At 39.1% G+C, this 23,817-nt stretch overlaps 1 protein-coding gene across 3 annotated transcripts in view; it reads right to left on the bottom strand.

The window, feature by feature from the left end:
- Positions 1–23,817, bottom strand: part of CADM2 (cell adhesion molecule 2) — a 1,053,908-nt gene that overhangs the window by 31,106 nt on the left and 998,985 nt on the right. For all 3 annotated transcript variants that reach the window (XM_084621993.1, XM_084621994.1, XM_084621992.1), the window contains one exon: positions 20,906–21,025. In XM_084621993.1, coding sequence (XP_084478119.1) covers positions 20,906–21,025 — 120 coding nt within the window. The remainder of the gene's footprint in view (positions 1–20,905; positions 21,026–23,817) is intronic.

The following is a 23,817-nucleotide window of genomic DNA, read 5'->3' as shown; positions in this document are numbered from 1 at the left end:
ATCAAAACCCTCTTAGCATAGTTGAGTAGCACTGATGTCTGAGAGGGAGAGCCTACTGTAAATTTGGATGCTTGAATCATTGGTGCAAAAGGAAAAGAGAAAAGGACTTAAAATTCATGTTATGTTGTGTGTGTGATTTCATACAACATGATGTCTCACTGCCAAACAAAAACACAAACAAATGAAACCTAGAAGCATTTGAAGTGGTCACAAACTGGCGAAAGTCTCCAGTTAATCAGTATTCAAGTTACCAGTGAACCATCCAGTTCATTTCACTTCATTATAAATCATTACATGAGAAATGGAAAAATATCAAAACTACTAATGATTAAGACCGCCATTATGCAGATTTGTATAGGCATCAGCTCCTTTTAAGTTGTTGGAACCAAGCCAGTGTTCCATTCTCTGCCTAAAGCAGGCTGGAGCAGTTGCTGAAAGGACAGAAAGTTTAAGCTCTCTATTGCAAACAAAAATGTGCCTTATGACAATATCTACAATCCAATTGGCTCAGTATACAATTAGGGGCAGATCCTCCCCTGCATTATCTTATGGGAGCAGGCACATATGCTCTTAGATTTATCATTTTATAAGAAGAGGTGTTCTATATTCCTTGATCAAGTTAGAACTTCAAAGTCTTTTTATGTTATTGCATGCATGGCATTATATGAAGGGGGAGGCATCACGTATCCTACAGAAAGGGACATAGTTAAGTCATTTTTAACGGATGGGCCTGGTGTTGGTTTGAAAATGCAAAAATAAATAATTTTCCCCCATGAAATACATACAATATTTTAAACACAGAGGCATTGTTTTATGTATATAGGAGCAGATCTTCAGCTAGTGTAAACTGGCATAATTCTATTGACTTCAGTGATTTACACTAACTCAGCATCTGGCCAATAGTATGCAAAGACAAAGAATTCCAATTAAAATTCCGAAGTGGGTAACTAAATTCTGCCTGACTGTATTCCCCGTGAAGTTTCAAATGCTTCTCCACTCCCTGTTGTAAACTGCTGAATGTAGACATGGGCCAAACAGTCCAACCCCCTTTAAATTTTGGGGGAAGAAAGTTATTTAGCATCCCTGGGTATGGATCTGCTCCCAAAATAATTACTCCAAGTTGGACAAATAACTAGAAGGGGCCTATTTTCCACTTTGGCAGTAAAAATCAGGTTTTTGCCATTCAAGAAGGCAGAAATTCTACATAAGTAGCTGATCTCATGAGATTTCCATCTTAATGGTCAAACACATCACAAGAGATCTTGCCAGCATTAAATCCAAACTATCATTCAGGTTCACACACAGAGATGGGTGGGAAATGGTTTTCCTATCTCATGAAAACTTTAGAGATTTCGTTTTTTCCCCTTTTTGCATTAGGATAAACTGGAGATCTCTTAAAGTTCTTCCCTTCCTCCCCCCCCAACCCCAGAGTGTGAGAGAGTGATCAATCCCCTCCCCCGGGGGAAAAAAAAAGAACAAGTAGTCCTGTGGTTAGGGCATTCACCTCGGATGCACGAGACCAGGTTCAACTCCCTGGGCAGAGTCAAGCTGAATCAGCTCCCAGCTGTGCTTGATTCAGCCCAGGGGGATGAACCTGGGTCTTCCACATTCTAGATGGGTGCCTTGCCTATTCTGGGATAGGGTCTTTTCCCCTCAGTTCTTTCCTGGAGCTGAGAAAGCTTTCCTGACAAAAGTTTCATTGAAACTGGTAAATTCCCATGAAAAGTTCACTTCTGAGAAAAAACATTTTGTCAGAAAATACCTAACCAGCTCTACTTACATATGTGCCTGAAACTAATGCTATATAGCTCTGGACAAAGCCATCTCTGCCCATCTCTAATTGCATAATGTTACCGTGAGCTGTATTTTACCGAGAAGAAGCCAAATTTCAGCCATATACTATTAAAGTGCAATTTTTCTCTGAAAATGGTTTTGTGAAAGTGTCATAGTGGAGTGTAATATTTATTGTCTGTTCTACATCAAATTTGCCCCGGTTACTGGTAAAGAGAGGGTATTTTTTCATTGCCATGGGTGTGAACTACCTATAATCTGAAAGTCAAACTGGGTTCTTTTTCTAGCTCATGTATCATGACCAGTTATAAAGCATTGGTACAGTAAGTGACAAATCTGTGTGAACCAGAACAGAATACGGCTCAATTTCCCAAAGCAATTAGTTCTTGGAGACTAAGAGGAGTGAAAAATTTTAGGAACTCATTTTTGTCACTGAAGCAAGACGATAGGACTGAATACCCAGAGAGAATGGGCAGATCTACTGAGCAAGGTGTTATCATTTTTACAGACTCACTTTTCTTAATGTAACTGGACTTTAAATTTGTAGAATGGTTTGGGACTTTTCAGGATAAAGGTACTATAAAAATCTAAGATTATTTGCTTGCTGAATATTCATGAAATCAGTTACAACTTTGTTATTTTTTGAAAACTAGAATCTCATTGTTTAGACGTTGTATACAAAATCACAGAAAACTTAACACTTCAAGGTAACTTTTTGTCCATTTATACTCATGCACACACTATGTATGTAATAGAGCGCCATGTGTGTAAAGAAACAAAATGTTACTTTGAAGTATATTGTATTTATTTTTCAGAATTTGGCAATCAGAATTTTGAGGGGCAACATTTACTTTCATTGACACCCTCCTCCAGACCTCACAGCCAAATTCAAACCTGATGTAAGTGAATACTAGTATATCAACTTCACTCTATACAATGAAAATAAACCTTGCATTCTAATGCCCCTCCATACCATACAGCCTTGCTCTGTGGGAGCTTCCTGTGTACTACTGGACAATGGTTCTTTGGTGTTGCACCAGGGAAGAAGTGAGGTGCTATGCTGTGGATCTGCCTTAGCAGAGCAGGTTCAGGAATGCTGGGAGTTTCTGCCACCTCACGGCCTGCAGTAGGGGCCATAACACAGGTCCTTAGCTGTTCTGTGGCCTGTGGAGGAAAGAGAACCCCAGCGCACAGCTTGGCTGCTTGAGCTGTATGCTGATTTCCAGTATTTTCTCTTCAGTGAGGACAAAATATTAACGCTCTGCCAATGCACCTCAGGTTTGGACTGCATCACCTCTGCTGTCTGAGTCTTTCATTGAATGGAAACTGTGTGATACAGTAGTTTTGTTATATGATATTCCTTGGGATGTTCCTAAGCTTAAAATCAAAGCTTGAATTTTACCCAGCTCTCCAAAGATAAACGACTAGTGAATAAACCATAACTATGAAAGGAATAATGTAATTATTGCCTTTTCCCTTTGTATAAGTTTCCGTAATAAAATAAAATACATTTAAAAGAAGTTAAGATTCATAAGGCACTAGCTATTCATATAAATCAGTTCATGTTTGTACTGCACTTTGAAAATGTAAATCACTGTAGATGCAGTAAATACTGTACTATTATTATATGATCTTTAGGCTTTCAGTACTGTCTGTCAAATTATAACCCATCATCGCTGCTAGTGTAATCTTGTGTCACCGACACCATACTTCCACGAGTTAACGTTCTCTCTCTCAGTCGTATATTAAGGTGCAACCTTATATAATACACAATACATTTGCATTACTTCAGTGCTAATTTCACCATTAAACTCAAACAATATAAGGCCACAGAGAAGCCTAGATTTTCCTTTATTCTGTGAAGGGTCAAATGCATGGGCTTTTAGCTTGGTACAGTATCTTTTTTATGTATTTATGTAAAATAGCAAGTGGGATGATTAAATGCCTCTTTCACTTTACATCTTAGTGGACAACCTCCAATATATTGTGTATCTGCCGACATTGGGGGTTGGAGAGGATCAGGAGTCTAACTTGCCTTTTACGTCTTTATAATTATTAAAACTTTGGGAGTTAGCAGTGCAAAGTTAGCCTAATTTTGTATTTCATTTTGTTAGAATGTGTCACTTTCATTGTTATTTACAACAATTCGGAAACTACACCTTGCCCTCAAGTGCCCCTTTCTGTTTTCTTTGATGGCTGTTAAGCCATTATTTGGCTTACTTACAAATAAAATCTTCCATCTAGAGAAAAACACAGAAATAGAAGATTATTTAATAGCATAAGAAAATCTACTCCATTGCAAGCTATCTTTCAAATAAGTTAAAAGTAATTTTATCGTTGTGTGGCTGCTAATATGAGTAAAGTTATACCAATGCATAACTGTTTACAGGATTGGGCCCAAATTCAAAAAGTGCAACTCATTGGCCTTTTGAAAAACTGAGGATTTACAAAAAATCTTTCCTTCAGTAAATAATTTCAGAATCTTTGTTTTCCAGGCCAGTAGACTAAACTAATTTAGGTATGTTTCAGAGTAGCAGCTGTCTTAGTCTGTATCCGCAAAAAAGAAAAAGGAGTACTTGTGGCACCTTAGAGACTAACAAATTTATTTGAGCATAAGCTTTAGATATTTCACTGAACATGCATCCGATGAGCTGTAGCTCACAAAAGCTTATGCTCAAATAAATTTGTTAGTCTCTAAGGTGCCACAAGTACTCCTTTTCTAATTTAGGTATATTTCCCTCATTAGTTTTCAATTCTATATCTGTGGATAAATTTAATCCCTAAATAAACTTTTAGAAATATTTCTGGATTACTTACACATTTCTCACATTACTACTGTACTTTTCCCTGGTTCTAACCTTGTGTCTCAAACTCAGTCACTGGGTATTCTTTAGATTATAAGAGATTGAAGTCAGTGGTTTAGAGATCCAAATAAAAGATTCATTACTATCATAAAAATATATATTTCCAGTTATAACTAGACCTACTTGGGCTAGAATGAACAAATATCTGATATTGCATGAAGAAGGTTCTACAGTAGGCTTTGCTGTTTCACATCTTCTTCCTATTATATTTCACCTTGTCAAGGATGCTAAGAAATATCTTTTCTAATACTATGACAAACGCAGGAAAAACTCTGAATAGTCAATTTAGGGGGAAAAAAGAGGGTTAAATTAGTATGTTGATGAAATGTTGGATGATTTAGAAGAAGATCAGTAACTTATTTTGATTTCACCAGAATTTGAATGAAATCACTTTTACTAAAATTAGGTTTTTCAGTTTGAAACTCTGTGATATAGAACCTAGTATATTTGCATTTGCCTACCAACAAATAATTTTACAAATTTTGTTTTTGAATAATCTGGTTGAATAGAAATAGGATTGGAGTAGAAGACAATTTTGATTTAGTCTTTTAGTGATCTTTTGTATTTACATTTTGTGATCTCAAAATTAGTATGTTTCTATTTATTTGTTACCACGCTGCAACAATAAAAGGCTAGTTGTTCTGGGATTTCCTATTGAATAATCTAACAATGTAAAAAACAGTTTTGATATAACTTCTAATTTTTAACAATTTAAACTGTGATCTGAAGGATAACACGTTTGTATTCACTCACCATCTTAAAATGAGACCAATTTGAATAATATAAATTCCATATTAAATAACTAGGTGTAAATTAACTGTAATTTGATAGGCCCTGATTCAGTACCGTATGTAAGGACATACTTAACACCATCCCTTTTCAGGATAGCTCTTAAATATGTGCTTAATGTTAAGTTATTTGCCAATACAGTGAATAGTTATTGATTAATCAATGTGTTTTGAGAACTCAGTGATACTTATATGTATTCTGTATGATATCATTGCCTCAACAACGTATGGAATGTGCTTGCCAGTTTTTTCCAATAGTTCATTTATTGATCTAAAAAACATATTCATTTGCATTCTGACAGTCCAATACACAGGTGCTGACTTTTGGTTTTGCTGGGGTGGGGTGCTCCTCTCTGCCCCCTCCCCTCCTGTGTGAGTGGCAGGCAGGGCCTCGGGGGAAGTGCCTGAACAGGGAGCAGGGTCACAGGGTGGAATGATGGGTGGGGCCTCAGGGGGCAGAGACCCACAAAAGATTAATCTGGCCCTGCGGGTGCTGAGGGTGCTTGAGCCCTGGAGCACCATGGAATCGGTGCCCACGGTCCAACACATACAAAATACTGTATATATTTTGTGGAATGAATTCATCCAGCCTAGCTGTCAGTACAAGATAGGAAACGTGGGGGATGGCAAAGATGCCTTTCCAACCACAGGATTTTGATTTTCACAGTCATTGGTCCCAGGCAAAAAGTTATAGCAGTGAAAAAAACTGTTTTTATTGTATGTTGGCTGCCTATGGCTCCTAAGGAACTTCCTTGCAGTCCATCAGGGATGCCTTAGTCCAGTGGTTCCCAAACTTGTTCCGCCACTTGTTCCAGCAGCTCCCATTGGCCTGGAGCAGCGAACCGCAGCCAGTGGGAGCCGCGATCAGCCAAACCTGTGGACGCGGCAGGTAAAGAAACCGGCGCGGCCTGCCAGGGGCTTTCCCTGCACAAGCGGCGGAACAATTTTGGGAACCGCTGCCCTAGACGTATCCCTTTTGCTTCAGCTCCAGCCGATACACTAGGGCTTGAAGGCAGATGGTACAGAGGCTGTTTTGGCAACTCTGTGCCAGCAGAGGATTTCCCTCTGCAGGGGGAATCCTCAGTGGTCAGTTCAACTAGCTTTAAAACTATTTTGTGCTATGAGAGTGGAATCAAGGATCTGGCCCTGTAATATTTTTAACTGGAATATTTGTTACAATGGCAGATAACAGGTGAACAACCTTCAGAATAGGTAAATTCTCCCAATTTTACAGGGTATCTTACAAGTGGCTCAGTAAATCTGGCACTCTTATGGGATGTATTATCTTCTTAATATGTGCAGGACGTACATGCATAACCTCTGCTAGTAGCGGAGGAAGTTACATGCATAAATGACCATGTGCTGAAAGAACAGAGCCTTCAGTTTGGAAAGCTAGATTGCACGTTTTCAGGTAAGCACATATTTACATACGGAGACCACCTGCTAATCGGGGTGGGGGGGAGAAGTTTTAAATTTCTGGGACATCACAATGCCACTCGTACTAGAAGTGTCATACAACCATTGATTGGTATCAGTCAGGGGCGACCCTAGGGGAGGGCTTGTGGGGGATATAGTCACCCCAAAATTTGCTTTAGTCCCCCTCCCCAGGTACACCCATTTCAGCACAAAGGTCAAACATTATGGACAAGAAAGGGTGTCAGGTTAGGTATTGCCACTATTCTCCAGTGCTGCTGAAGGCAGGACTGCCTTCAGAGCTGGGCGGCCAGTGAGCAGCCACCGCTCTCCACTCTGCCTTCAGAGCTGGGCAGTTCACCCCCCCCCCCACCAGAATACATTCCATGCCTCCCTACTGTTAAAAAAAATAAATAAATGTGTGCCCACAAAATGTGTAGCGCAGCCCCCACCCCCAATTTTCTCTCTAGCCCATCTCCGCCCCTCACTGGGAAGAGGCTAGCACCACCCCGGTATCAGTAATAGTCTATCATAATGTATTTTGATAAACGAGAAGTGCTGCAGGCTTAAAGGCAAGTAAATATGAATACATGCATTTGAAGTTCCCTCCTGCTTTCTACCTATCCACAAGCTAGTGCAGGGGACATTTAATACGGACTTTTTTTTAATCTGATCTCAAAATTCACATTTAAGCAAAGCTGCTTGCTCTATGAAGTATTTTACAAAGCAATAGAATGCCTTGCAAGTGTATTAGTCACACCATTAATAATTATTCTTATTTAGTTAACAGTAGTACTCACTGTGTACTACGTGCTTTCTAAACACTGACTTGGTCCCTTCTCCGAGATGCTCATGGTCTAAGGAATAACCTACACTACATTCCCATGGTTTAACCAGATGATAGCTAAATAATAATGGAAAAAGAGAGTCAATTTAAAGTATATTTGGCCCTAGTTACTCAGCAAAAATTCACATTTCAGTATCTGGTCTGGTCAGTGTCTGGACACTTTTTAGTATATACTAAGGATCTGATTTTGATAAACGAAGTTCAAAGAGTGGGATTTAGACCTCACTTACTCTCATACTTAGTTTTACTCACTATTAGCATTAACATTGCCTTCAGGGGGAGTGTTCATAGTGCATAAAGTTAAGCCAGTATGTGCAAGTCTTTGCAGGATCAGGCTCATATCTGCACACCAGGGCACTAACATTTGCTCAGCAGAAAAGAAATCTGCAAGATTGAGTTCTAGGGGGACACCTGCCATGGTGCTACCATTAATGACATACTGTGTGATTATGTAGCCAGACTAATGCAATTAATGTGAAGCTGTAATGTAAATGAACTGTAATGTAAAATTAATGTAACTGAAAAGTTGAAATTTTCTCACAAGAAAGATGATCTGACTGACACAGAGAGATTTATAAAATTTAGTTTTCATAAAAAGTTCACTACCTTTGGAAAAAGAAGTGTTTTAATTCTAAGGCTTGCTACTTCAGACATTAGAGTAAATTGATGGTCAGGTTACCATCAGAAACAAGTGCTTTTGCACTACTCATGTATGTAGGTGATGCTTCCAATGCAGCACAGCTCTATTGCTGAACCATCATTTTATTTCTGATTGCTGCAAGAATGGAGAGAATACAGGACTAGTCTGCATTTGTGAATCTGGTAGGGATCAGCCCCACACTTCATTATACTGCACACACTGCCAAATGAACAATCTCAGACAGCTGCACATACATAGGCATTTTTTTAAAAGATGAATAGGCAATGTAGTGTAGTATAGTAGTATTTCAGAGGGTAGGACTGAGACTTTAAATAACAACAAATTGATGAACTGAGGCAATGTTTGCTAATCTACCCGCATTATGTGTAACTTCAAACTGAAAAACTCAGTCAAAAGGAAATTTAAAAGGGGTCAACTTTTTGTTGAGCTGGGACCAGTGAGCTTGTCAGGGCTTTTAACTATCCAACGAGGTGGACTTAATTTGATCAAATTCAAAACAAAGAAAAAAACTGTAGAATTTCAAAAGTAAAGGAAAAGCAATAGTTCTCTAGATGTTCTGTTTCAGAAATCATCAAATGCATTCAATCCCTGGCTCACAGTGATACGTAAGCTTCTCATAAACTTACTATAACATGGGCCCCAACAATATTGCAGAGTTGCAATACGTGTCTTATCCCTATTCATGGTAGCACTTAAACATGTGCTTAAACACATTCTTTAGTGCTTTCCTGAATCAGGGCCCAATTTAAGAGGTTGTCTCTATTATTCAATATTTATTCTGCTTGCACCCACAAGTGCAAGGCACTATTCACACAAACAGAAAGACAGAGTCCCTGCTCTGAACTTTCAAGAGATTCTTAATTTGTACAAGCAAGGAGAAGTTCCCCACCTTGTGCAGTAACTGGAGTTCTCGGAGATGTATGTTCCTATGGGTCTAATGGGAAGTGGAGCTCCCATAGGGACACTACTTGAAGAAGAACTGAATAGTACACCAACAGCAGAAGATACAACCCCAGTTGATTGGGGTGCTTATAACCAAATCACTTTTATTATAGTAATGAGGGAAACTATACAGCTTCTGTTGTGAGTTCGGAAGGTGCTACTGATATACTTTAAGTTGTTGCAAATTCAGTGAATGGTCTAGAATTACCTGTGAATGCAACTGTTCTCTTACTAAAAGTCCTACTATTTCATAATAAATGTGGAGAAGTTCATTCTGTGTCCAAAGTCAAGGCTAGAATCCCTGATTTTCACAGTGGAGTCAGAGAATTTAGCATAGAAAACATTTGGTCAGAATGAGGGGGCATTGCCCTAATGTGCCAGGAAGTAAGGATGTGTGTGTCACAGTCACACAAAGACAATTAGCAAATTGGTTTCCTATGGTCTTGTTGCCAGCATTCCCAATAGCCACACTATGCTGCAAGGGACTTCTTATACAAAAGAGAGTCCCAAAGGGACTGGAAACCTATAATAGCTCTCAGAAAGTACTTGGCACGATATCATGAGGTGGAGGAGAGCCAACCTGATGGTAATAAAGGACTCATTTCTTCTTAGCTTTACTAACTCCGGAAATATTGGAAACAGATGCTTCAAAGAATGACTAGGGGCTACAAAATTCAGCAGTCTTTGGAAACTCAGAGGTTGTTTTTAAGCATAAACAACTTAGAGTTGCTTATCACTGAAAAGGACACAACCAATTTCAAAATTACAGGAGGATCCTTCGTCCAGGTCTTGACACACAACAGGGCCATAAAACTTTACCTAACTGAGTTGTGTGGAATTGGTTGTACAAGGTCAAACAGGAGGACAACACTAATGTTAAAGAATCTAAAGTTGTGTCTCTGATAACCAACAACAGGGACAATATTTAAATCACACCCACTCTCCATCCCCAAACATTAAAAACTGTCTTTGTTCAGTACTGAAAACTGCATCCGTAGAACAGCCTGTAGATGTTATATTTTAACCCTTTCCTGCTGTTCACTTCCTATATTAGTTTTAATATTGTCACAGACAACTGATTCTCTATTGTGTCTATGCATGTGGTTAAAAAAAAATCAGTGATAACTGACTGAGAGAGTTTTGATTTCATGAACACAAGTTGCCTCATTTCTGGATGGTTAAGAACAGAATACTTCACCTGATCTGTCCTGGAGACCTATTAGCAAAATAAGTTTTTATTGTCTTAAAATAAATAGAATAGTTTCTTAAAATCTTGTCTGTAATTTCTAACTGTCCATAACATATTCCCATAGTGATTTGTATGCCTTTGCCTTTGTTGTCCAGAATCCTCATCTCTTATCCTTTATCAGCTGGAAAGGGAAATTGCATATTATGGTAAATTGCCACTCCTGATACTTTTTTTCCCCTCAACTGGTAGTTTTCTATTACAGACTTGCATGAATTCAGACCTAGAAAGAAACCCAAGCATCCTTGATTGAAGGGATTTGATTCATTCTTTCTGAATTCATGCTATCTAAATCACAGCAGGATGACTTGTAATCAAAGTTTTTCAAAAAGAACATAAATTTGGGAAAAAGGAAAAGGCCATTCAGCCCTTTGCAAGTCATCTTGGTTAACACAGTTCCTCCAGAATAGTACCTCGCTTCTTCTTTAATGACCTCAGTACCTTCAATTCCAAACTTGGCTCAATAGGCTATTGAAAAATTGTATTTCTCTTCGAGTGAAAAGTACTTCCTTGTGTCGGTTCTGAATTTCATTTTTTTCACTCTCTTCCATTTATACTTTTCCATTCAGTCTTTTATTCTCAGCCAGTGAGTCAAGTGTTATTGAATAAGGTTTTTCCACCCTGTATTCCTGAGAGTAGATGAGTTTGTAATTTTTTTAAGATGAAAAAAATAACTGGGCCAAGATTAGATATAACCATTTAGGATACTGTACACTTCAAACCAGATTCCCCTCATGCGTCTATGTCTTTCACCTACACTGTGTTGAGGGATGTGTTTTAAGATTCCTGTACCAATGAATCACTGCGATTAAGTTTATTGCCCTTTTTTCCTTTAATATTGTTGGCTCTATTTCCCCTCCACCCCGATATGATAAACATATTGCAGCATAACATTAGCTGTGAAAGATCTTTGTCTTTCTGTTTTAAACTTGTGAACCTGTTGCAATATTCTCATTGCTTTTTCTAACTGTTTCTTATTTAAGAAGGAGATACATTTTTAATCCACTTTGTTCGAAGCTCAGACATCTTTTGTGTTAATCTCTTTGAATAGCACAGTGATGTTTTATTTTCTGGAGGAAGCCAAATTATAATCAGTATAGAAGTGTATCTGGTGATAATTTAAAAATCAGGTAAATTATCAAATACAGTTAGGTCTATATATACAGCTATATTTTGAAATTAAGATATCCTAAGTATATTACTTTGTTATATGAATGTGAACATTAATAGGCCATCTTAGACCCATCTCCAAGGTCGTGCTTTGCAGATTTGGTATTATTTTATTGTTATTGGGGATACTGTAAACTTCAGGTTTTCCCAAGGTCATCTTTATTCTAAAACATTAGTATAATTAGTATCAATTCAGTGTTTCATGAAGTTCATGCTGGAAATTATTAACTGTGTTTCAAGTATGAGAGAATGCAAGGGAAGACTCAGTAATCTTTTTGTCTTCAAAGGCACAGCTGATTACTCTAGTTTTCTGGTTAGTGAGACAGACGTACATTTCTTATTAAAGGTGTTGCTAATAAATTTCTCTTTTGTGAATAGTAGAGAAAAATGTCAAAATTCTGCAATACAGAGTATATTTAGAAAAAAATCATCTCAGTTTTTACAGGGCACTATTAAAGTCCACAAAAATCTCCCGAAAAGAAAAAAAAACAGACATATATATGCCATTGGATCTCATTTAAATTAAGCCCAGCAGCAACAAAGCATCAAGCTCAGAAGACACGACTGCAATATCTTCCCTGACTGTTAAATAGAAGCTTGCTGTATTTCCTTTAAAAAGCCTGCACCCTTGATACTGTATTTACATACAAAGATAAATAACTCCCCCAAATGCAAACCAAAACCATAGTGAGATCTTAATAAGAGTCAGACACTTGTGGATGCAGTCCACTCAAGTAAAATACAATTGATAATTCTAGGGCAGATTCTGATGTTTTTATTTACACCGAATATGTGGAGAAAATGCCAGGTACTAACAGGGTCTTTAATCTAAAGGAGAAAATCATAAGAACCAATGGCTGAGAATTAAAGCTAGACAAATTCAAATTAGAAGCAAGTAACACATTTTTAAACAATGAGGATTATTAGCCATTGGAACAGACTACCAAGGAATGTCTTCAAATCAAGATTGCGGCTTCTTTTCTGGGCAATATACTTTAGTCAAACACAAGTTATTGGGCTTCAGTACAGGAGTAACTGGGTGAAATTATATGCCCTCTGTTATATAGGAGCTTGGATTAGATAATCTAATGGTCCCTTCCTGGCCTTAATAGATTCACAGATTAAAATTTATGAATAGCACATTAAACCATGAGTCATCCCACTGAAATCAGTCAGGTTATAATAGTATCTTAAGGGACTACTCAGCATGAAAAATGGTATCACTAACTGCTCTTTTATTGGAGGTGGGGTGCTTAGTTATTTCCGAATCTGCAGGGGAGCGTGAAGTTAAAAATAAGGCTCTTCAGATAACACTGAAAACCCAAGTAAATTTCAGTCATCCCACACCTACCTTTTAGAAAGTACAGTATTCAAAGTATAGGAGATCACAAAAATAGTTTTCCACCTAAGTATGATGTAAATATGAAATTAATCATTTTTTGGCAATGAAGAGTGGGAAAGAATCTGTAGACAATCATTTAGGGTATGTCTGCACTTCAATGAAACACCCCCACAGCTGGCCTGTGTCAGCCTACATGGGCTTGCGGTCTGGGGCTATCAAATTGCAGCCTGAACCTGGGCATTTATACTTCAGTTTGATAGCTGGTGAGCCCAAGCCTGTTGAGCCCGCATAAACTGCCATGGCCCACCTCCGGGTGTTTTATTGCGGTGTAGGCATACCCTTCACACACAAAAATTAACACGTAAAAAGGAAATTTTTCTGTCTTGTTTCTTATATGTTCCATTTATTCCTTGCTATTGGAAATTTCTAGATATGAATAAAATGTAGGAACTATTATGACCCATGTCAGCACTCTAGAGATTAGATAAAAATGGTCATTACAATGATATCCTTTCCCTTTTAGGCTCTTTGATGGCTGGCTTTATACAGAGATTGATAACTTCAGTATTAAAGGTTATAAGACACTGAAGGCATCAAGCTCTTTATATCGATCTATCTATATCTATCTATCTTAGAAGGGCTGTATAGGTGTAAACACATGCCACACTTTTTTGCCTGTTGTACATGGAATCTGAGCAGAAGGAAGGTAACATTTTATCCTTTTACAACCTTGGAGATGAATTGTGTGTGGGTGATTTTCAGAGAATCCCTTTCTCTTTGTGGAAAATGTAAGGGTTTCTTTCAACACATAGGACCCTCAGATCAGAAATTCTCCTAAATGTAGGACTGTAGCATCTTGGAGCTTTTGTGTAGTCAGGAAAAACATGCAGCATGCTGAGAAAGAGGCAGAGCTGGTAATATTCCTATTTCTTTGCTTAAGTGAAGACAAAACTATTTTGGAACCTCTGTATAAACAGCTGGTGCCTCCTGAAGCTGCTGTGTAGACAGATTAGATTTTTTTTTTAAACAGTCCTAAATTCCCCAACATTTCATAAAAGGCCATTTGGACTTTTTCCTGGACTGAGCCTCCATGCTAGTATTATGTTTAGAAGTAGGAAAGAAGTTCTGTAGTTTGATCTTGGAGTCAGGGTTAACCTCATTCTTTAAGTTCAGATGTCTTGCTCTCTGTTTCTTTCTGTTTCCAGGGTTATGCCGAGACCTCCAGCTTTAAGACTATCTGAGAAGTCTGGATGCAGCTTGGAGACTCAGTGCATTCTTGAAACAGAGCAAAGGAGATTGGGAAAGAAAAGAGAGCATAAAATAATCATCAAGTCATTATAGGGTGGGAATCAATTCTCATAGTGTAGATCAGGGGTTGGCAACCTATGGCACGCGTTCCAAAGACGGCACACAAGCCGATTTTTAATGGCACGCTGCTGCCTGCCGGGTCCCAGGCGCTGGCCCCACTCAGCCAGCTGCCGAATCCAGGCCGGAACCCTGGCAGGCAGCAGCGTTCCATTAAAAATCCTGCCTGCCCCAGCCCGCTCTTCTCCCCCACCCCCCGCCCCAGGCAGGGTGAAGAAGCTTGGTCCTGCCGGCTCCTGCTACAGAGCAGGCAGGCTCCCCCCTCCCCTGCCTCTTCCGCCTGCATGCTGGGTTCCTGCCCCTCCTCCTCTCCCTCTCTGCTGCCAATCAGCTGATGGCCCTTGCGAGGGAGAGGGAGAAGCAGAGCCACAGCACTGCTCCGGGGAGGAGGCGGAGAAGAGGTGGGGACGGGGCCTTGGGGAAGGGAGGTGGAATCAGGGCATATCCCCTCCAGTCCCCTGCCGTGAGCCACTCGGGGACGGGGGCTGGGAGCACCCCCACGACCTCAGCCCACACCCCCAGCCCTGATCCCTGCACTCCCTCACACACACACACAAACACACGCAGCCCTCTGCCCTGACCCCTGCACCCCCCTCACATGCACCCAGCCCTGACTCCAGCACCCCCACGCATACCGAGCCACCCCATGCCCTCTCTCTTGCAACCCCCACATTCCCACCTGCACCCCTTGCACCAAATGGGAGCTGCCCAGGTAAGTACTCCACACCCAAACTTCCTGCCCCAACCCTGAGCCCCCTCCCTCATTCTAGATCCTGGCCAGACCCTACACCCCAACCCCCAGCCTGGTCCTTTACCCGTGGCCCTGTGCTCAGTGCACTCCCACCCTCAGCTCAGTGCAGAGAGAGAGGATGAGAATGGGCTAGAACCAGGGAGAATGTAGGTACCCACTCTATGTGGGCAGGGCCAGGATCCCAGACCAGCAGTGGGCTGAGTGGGGCCAGCAGCTGGGACCCTGACTGGCAGGAGCCGGCGGACGGAACCCCAGACCAGCAGCGAGTTGAGTGGCAGCGGGCTGAGCCGCTCAGCCCACTGCTGGTCTGGGGTCCCGGCCGCCGGCCCCTCTCAGCCTGCTGCCGGTCTGGGGTTCTGGCTGCTGGCCCCTTGCCAGCCGGGGTCCCGGCCGCAGACCCCACTCAGCCGGCTACTGGCGTAGGTGAACAGAACCTCAGGCCGGCAATGGGCTGAGCAGGCTGGCGGCGTATGATCAGCATTTTAATTTAATTTTAAATGAAGCTTCTTAAACATTTTGAAAACCTTGTTTACTTTACCTACGACAACAGTTTAGTTATATAATATATAGACTTATAGAGAGAGACCTTCTAAAAAAACGTTAAAATGTATTACTGGCACGCAAAACCTTAAATTAAAGTGAATAAATGAAGACTCGGCACACCACCTCTGAAAGGTTGCCGACCCCTGGTGTAGATGCTAATGCATTTCACAGGATCTCTGGAGGAAAAAAATCATAGCTTACAGAGTAGTCCATATTCTGGATTTAGGCTGCATATGTTTAGGTCTGTAGGAAAATCCTCAGGTTGGTAAACTGGTGAGAGCTGATTAAAACTGGGGAAGGGAGAGAGGAAAAGCGTTGTAATTTCCTTATCTGGTTTGAGTGAAAGCAGACACAAATTTGTTTTTAAGTTACAACTGCAGTTATAAAGTAGTCTATAAAATAACTAGCTGTTTAAAATGCTGTCAGACAAAACTGCTGTTAAGATTACACACTGATCACTCTATTTATTATTAGTGGTGAATGTGAGTAAACATACAGTAGCTATCTTTGAGATATAACTCTTCCCTTATCTCAGTCACTGTTTAACAATGCTGGCCCCCTTTGCCCCCCGCATATTCTAGGACTTCTCTGTTGCTTTGTGGTTTATCTCTCTGTCAATATCTCAAAGTACTGAGGTACATTAATGAGATCATGTGGAAGAAAAATGAAGGCACACGCAAAGAACTGGTAATGCTGAATATTCTTTTGATATTAAAGGAGCCGGGGAATGGAAGCACTGCCCAGGTAATTCGTACAGTTTAACTTGCTTTAATAAAACAGATGCTTTAGTCAATTTTTTTATTCCTATACCAACACCAAGATAAAAAGGAAAGGGGAGAGAAAAAATGAGAGTAATCTAACAGTTCAGACTGTTGAAATTCTGTGTGATTAAATAAAAATGGTCACATTTAATTTAAACTAAACCAAAATGATCAAACCCTCAATACCTCTGTTACTTTACTGTAAACCCATTTTTATATTTAGTTCCACAGATGTCATTTATACCTCTTTATATCAGAGCCTTAATAAAAAAAGAAGTGAAGTGGGCACGGATGCGCAGTGACATTTTTAAAATTTGACTTTTTAAGCATCCTATTATACAAACTCTTGAAGTTCCCAGTGCAGCTGCCTGGAAGCAGCACTGTATCCTGTATTATGTGCAATGACTTTTGGAGATGTTTTGAGGCATTGCTAAATAAAGCTTTGAACATTTTGGCACAATCATTTCACAAGTGAGTCAGTCGAGCCAGAATCACCCACATATGAGCAATAGAATTGAATATATTAAATAATGAATTTGTTTTCTTTTGCTATCTGACTGTTCACATATTATTATATTCATACCTGTTTTTTGTTGTTGTTTTGTTTTTAGTTTAGCAGTTTAAGCCACAGTTATCAAGGCTTACAAGATCTGTGTCTTTTCTCCTGCTAGTCAGGAAAGGGATTTAACTGCAGAAAGAACAGTGTAAGGAAAAAAAAAAGACTGGTGAAATATGTCTGGGAGGGAGAAGGGGCTTCTGTTTTGGAGGGCTGTGAGTGTGGCACAGAGCCAGGTAAGCTAGCTCAGGGGATTCCTCAGCTGTCCACTTAGGGCAAGTTTAAGATCCCTTTGTGCTGCTCTGGCAGGGCAAAGAGATATAAAATCTGGTAAAAAGGAAGCTCTCCATACACAATGCACTTGTTCTTTCTTCTGTTCTCTAGATTTCTTTCTTCTGCACATTTTGGTCTCATTTTGTTATGCTTTCCTCAATGTGGCAGTTAAGGCTTAAGACCTACCAGAAAAAATTTATAAAGGTGTCCTCTCTTTCCCAGCATCAAAGTGCACTCAGATTTTCCAAGTTGGAAGTGTAATACACAAGCAAAGGGATGTCACTTAATATTTATGGGATTCAGCATAAGTGCAAACAAAGACAACACCTGGCTCACAAAACTTTAGAATTAACTGTCAGTTTTATTTCATTTGTGGAATAAGTAGAATATATCATAGGCACAGTGAGATATGGAATTACTATAATATCAAATGATTTGATGTTTCTTAAGCATATGATCTACATGTCCTATGTTAAAACCATAGACATAGCTTTACTTCTATATTTGGGGAGACAGCTCCTGTCAGGCCAACTGGCTCACACGGGGGTGGGAGGGAAGGAATTCTGCGCCTGCCCGAGGCTTGCAGTTTGCAGGGGGGGAGGGGGGAGACAATGTCTCCCTGGCCCCTCCAAACTACACCCATGTTATACCTCTTCAAAAGGCATCTCTTAGGAATGATATAACCGAAGGGGTGACATTTTGAAACACCTCCTGAAAGGTATTACTTACTTAAGTAATAATAAAATTGAGGGATCATACATGCATCTTGAAGCATAAACAGAGTTATAATGTTAGTAAAATATCAGAAATACACCAGACAAAACACAAAGGAGATTGTCTAGCTTTTAAGACACCATTAGAAACCAATTCAAGCACACTATCTACCGCCATAAAATTTGGAGCAAACTTCTACTAATTTAGATTAAGGAATGGATGAACAAGTTGAGATAAAATAAGAACCAAGAGAACCTTCACCCCACACTCAAAGAGGAGCCAAAACTAACAATGTTGTAGGTTTGAAACTATTTGAGTAACTTCTCAGTTTTATGAGCCCCTTCACGTCCTAATTCCTACTGGGATAATAACAGGTTTCAGAGTAACAGCTTCTCAGTTTTATGAGCCCCTTCACGTCCTAATTCCTACTGGGATAATAACAGGTTTCAGAGTAACAGCTGTGTTAGTCTGTATTCGCAAAAAGAAAAGGAGTACTTGTGGCACCTTAGAGACTAACCAATTTATTTGAGCATAAGCTTTCGTGAGCTACAGCTCACTTCATCGGATGCATCTGATGAAGTGAGCTGTAGCTCACGAAAGCTTATGCTCAAATAAATTGGTTAGTCTCTAAGGTGCCACAAGTACTCCTTTTCTTTTTACTGGGATCATAAACAGTAACGTCTCAGAAAGGTTTGTTCCTGTGGTATTTTTCTTCATGGCGTGAAACAAGCAATACTGGAAATCACCTTAACAGGATCAGAAAATTTGGATCAGATTCAGTCAAGCATTTGGACTTTTGACTGCTTGTCTGAACTCATCCTAATGGTCATTCCAATGTCAGATTAAACATATTCTAATATACAGGAGGACTGAAGCTTACAAGTGAAACACTTCTTTACCAGCCTCCATTCTATAATTCAGAACATCCAAACGATAAAAATTAGCACTTAAGAAGCCAGGGAGTGAGATCCTATGCAAAGAAGCAACACTGCATGATGCAGAAAGATACAGTTTTGACATCAGCAGTTTAGTGTATCTCAGTTGTTATAGCAATTTACAGCAACCAAAAAAAAAAAAAAAAAATGGCTCCAGCCTGAAAAACCTAGAAATGTCTTTCATCCACATCTCGGCCCTCAACAATGTGGAAATTCAGCCATACCCCCCAAATACTTTCCTGTATAAATGCATAGTTGGAATGAAACTCCGCAGGGTAGAATCATCCTTTTATAGGAAACTTCCCCCTTTTCTACTAGCCAGCCTTTTAATTTAAGAAAGACAAGACACTATAGCCCTAAAGTGGCCATTTAGTGCCCAGCTGCTCTTTACAACATCTCCATTCCTTCCTTACAGTTGGTAGATATTTCTATAATCTTTTCCCCTTTCTCTTATCATTAAGAAGGTCACACATTTTCACACTGTGGACATTGTATGAGGATTAATAAAATAAAAAACCTGTATTTTGAGATTGTAGGTCAGTTTAATTGTATGCAGCAGTCACAGTACTAAAATATTAATGAACTATTAGTGAAACAACTGTGGATATCATTTCCAGGATTGCCTAATCTTTTTACACTAGTTTTAGGCATGTTCAGGAAAAACCCTACCATTCCAAATAATAATACCATGCTCTTCTTATACAGCACTTTTTCATCCATAGGTCTCCAGGAGCTTTACAAAGGCAGAGTCATTATCCCCATTTGACAAAAGGGGAAACTGAGGCAAAGGGAGGGGAAAGTGACTTGCCCAAGGTCATCCAGCAGGCCAATGGCAGAGCCAAGAATAAAATCCAGGTCTCCTGAGTCGCAGTCCAGTGCTTCAGCTGCTAGATCATAAACTTAAAACCAGTTTTAATGTATTTGTCATGAAAATGCTTCTAGAGAGAAAGGTTTTCAGAACATAAGTAGTGCTAGCTTTCCCAAGGGATTTACATCTCATCATAGAAATACATCTTGACAGTATTTAAATGTATTTCTCTCTCTCTAATTTTTTTGGTGCCTTCAGTATATGATGGAATATCTTCCTCCCACTTTTTACTTTAAGCCTAACTCAGAGGTTACACGACCCCCCCCCTTTTTTTTTAAGACTACATGAAAACTGCTCCTTAATCAGAGAGTGCAGATATTAGTTTATGAAGCAAGGCACACAATCCTCCAACGCCAAGCACCGTTTGCAACACTCCCAGTATTTGCAGAGCCTGTGAATAAGAGAGTAAGCCTAGGAACTGAATCTAGATTCTGTCCCAAGGCAGGGCAGAACACTACCAGAAACACCATCTTAAAATACAGATCTAGAGAAAAGAAAATTCATTTGATATACTGTAGCTCAGGTAAGAAAAGACATTCCTTAAATTAAAAGCTTCTTAAAACTTAAGACTAACAAGCATGAGAAAGAAAGATCTCCATTGTATTACAAGCAGGATTAAGTCTATAGAAATTCCAAATCCAAGATACTTATCTTGTATTCTACATTAGCACCAGAAAGCAAAATAATTAATTACTAGTCATTCATAAAAAATACTAAGACTATGAATACTACTAATAATAACCCAGTCTAAAAAGTAATGCAAATTTTAAAATATCATATTTGCATTTTCCGTAAGAGATAAATTTGCTAATCTTAAAAAATGAAGTGCAAACGTAAATAAATAATTAAGTCACCCTATAAAAGTTTACACACATTGCTGGAGTGATAAGAATGTTTTATTAAACCTTTTTAAACCTTCTTAACTATTGTCATGTGGATTTATTACTTTATATAAACACATATTTAGGCAAAATGTTTAAATTCCCTCCTGAGCATTTTCTATCCCCTTTAAAATTCCCTGTAATTTCCTATTTATAATGGGTTTTTCAGGCCATAACAAAGAAGAATACTGTACCTCTGGTGCTGATGGCTGTTGCCGATGTGGCTGTGCTGGTTGTTAAGGCTACAGTGGTTGTGACTGTTGCAGTGGTAAGTGAGGGGATGACAGTGGTGGGAAGCAAAGTGTTGGAAACATCTGGTGAGTGGAAAAAAAAATATAAAATAAAATCATATCATGCAAACAAAGGAGAAGCATAATAATGGTTCAATTTGTAAATACAAGTATGAAGTAAAATGTATAAATTAAAACATGCTTAACGCAGATTATTACAGGTACAGTAGCGTACCTTGAAATTCTTGACATATCACTCTCTAGTTTTATATTCAAACATCAAGGGAAAAGAATTTAAAACACTGTTAAAACTCAAGTTTCCACAGCTCTGGAGAGTGAATATTTAAGTGACAAGAATCCATTTCTTCACTGAGCCATTTTAAAGGTCTCATACGGTAGAAACCAAATATAGATGAAACATGCTGTGTCAGAGTGGGAGATGAATAAAACAACACCATCATGCTAAATAAACAAACACATGTTAACGAGAAATGGCAGTATGTTAAAACACCTACTTTCAGACAGACTCAATGGAAGGAAAAAGGGGAAATTGCTACTAACTATAAAAGCTGCTTTTTTTCGGTTTGCTTGTCTTCTTCCCACAAATTTGTTTAAGACACAGTTGTCTGCTGAGATCCAGAGCAAATTTCAAACTCCTTACCCTTACTCATAGGCAAAATAGTTTTACAGTCATCCTAAACATGGGATACTTAACATATAGCAGTATTTTAATAACTCCTAAGAAATTTCATTTGAAACCCAACATCCAGAAAGATTAATGGTAATTTTATTATTACAGGTGTGTGTAGAAGTGGGAAAAGGTGCAAGTCTTCAACAGTGGTATCCTACAAAATCCTCTCCATCTCTTGGTCATACTCTGAGTTGAGTAAATGCAAATCTGCTAAGCTAAAGGCATTGCTTTTGGTCAGATCATAATCAAAATCCCTTATAGTAAAACCATGATTAAAATACATAGGAAACAATCACACATACAGAAACACAATACTTAGACCTGCACTGCCAAGAGCAATAAAGATGAATGTTCCTTTTGCCTAGGAAGAAACTGTAAATAAGAAAAGATGAAAGGAAATAGAGGAAAACACTTTTAAATAAGGAAGATAAAAGCATCTGACACAGATTTCCCAGACCGCAGTTTTAAAAGCAAAGGGCCAGATTCTGAACTCCTTTTGGTGAATACCATTCTTACTCCGTACATACATAGCCCCACTGGCTTCAGTGTGGCTAACTTCAGATGCAAGGTGCTTAACCCCATGCCTCAGGGGATCACAATCTGGCCCATAATTTCAGTCTTGCCTTGCTACAGAAAGATGTCATTTACTAAATGTCCGATCATGTATCTCATTGAGCACCATCAGCTCCCAGTGAATTCAGTGGTAGTCAAGGATGCTTAACTCTTCACAGGATTGGGCCCTGAGGAAGACAGTTCAGGAATGGGGTTCTTGAGTTCAGCATTGTCGAATTACTTTCCTTGGCTTTTGATTTCACATTTTTGCATTATTTTCAGGCTGGATGACAGATTATTTTGCCATTTAGAAAGTTTCCCTGTCATTCCCTCAGTTATTTGCTGTTGATAAATAAAATCATTATTCGTTCTAGACTCTATACCTGCAGAATTTTCCACTTTGGAAAACATCAGATAGCTGCTTGAGATCACTCTTTCACCTTTAGTATGCTGATGTTTACACCCGTTCTTCAGTAGGAAATATTCCCAGGCAAGCAAAATTAAGAAACCAAGCTTTTTAAATAATGACTGTAGACACATTAATCACTAGGACAAACTGTAATATTGCCTGGAGTGCGACTGCCATTATAATTAAATCGAACGGACTTTAAATAGCATTATAAATTAATTAACATGTTAAAAATGTTATATTCACTGATGTATACAATTATTTCCCATAATGTGAAACTCCTTCTTAGATGGATATCTGATCAAATTTGCACCACATAGAAGGAAAAGAAGGTGTACCTGATATTCAGTGCAAAGCCTGATACATTTTTTAAAAAAGGCAGCTATATATCAGTTTTATACCCAGAATATAGTGAACAAACCTTACTTTTGTTTTAGGTGACTTCCCTAAACGTGCCATTGAACAATTCAAAACTTTCTACTTCTGTCATTTGCATTTATGCTTAATAACAACCTTTTTCATTGTTCTGCAGAGTTTGTTGCATAGTGCTTTGGATGGGTTGCCAGTGGACTTCGGAATCATTTGCTGATTCTTTTTATGGTTTGGAAGTTTTCTTCATAAAGTTTCAGATTTAAAATTACATCCCTCACCTCTTATACCTTTACCGGGTGAGGGAGACTTGTTATTGGGCACTAGCAGAGGACAGTAATATTGGCTGGACAAGAATAATCTTTTCTGATCTCAGAGAAGAATGAAACTAACTAAGCAGGAGTCAGCTGGTTGGAGAGAAGATCCATCTGCACTCCCAGTTAAGTCTAAGTCTGTTCAGGGTCCTGGAAACATCTCGCTCATACTGGTTCTGTGCAGTTGAGTCACTCTTTTAGTAACATCACATTTCATTTGGTGCACTCACTCATATTAGTAACTACATACCTATCCTTACAGCAACTACAAACCACACATTTTTTAACTCTATGGACTGCATTTCATCCTTAAATCACATTTTGGCCAACCTAATTGTAGATAGTTTGGCACCTAAGTCACTGAGGTACTCTTGAAAAGTCCCATATTCATGAGATTTAGCCACTTGGGACCATAATTCCCATTGATCTTTTTTGAGATGGAATCACAGAAATGTAGGGCTGGAAGTGACCTCAAGAAGTTATCATGTTCAACCTGTGCACTGAGGGAAGACCTAGAGCCGTTAACGGTGTTTTTACGACC

This window comes from Lepidochelys olivacea (assembly GCF_965140295.1).
Source record: "Lepidochelys olivacea isolate rLepOli2 genome assembly, chromosome: 1".
In the NCBI taxonomy this organism is placed as follows: Eukaryota; Metazoa; Chordata; order Testudines; family Cheloniidae; genus Lepidochelys; species Lepidochelys olivacea.
The sequence above is the reverse complement of the archived record's forward strand: the minus strand, read 5'-3'. Positions and strand labels throughout refer to the sequence as shown.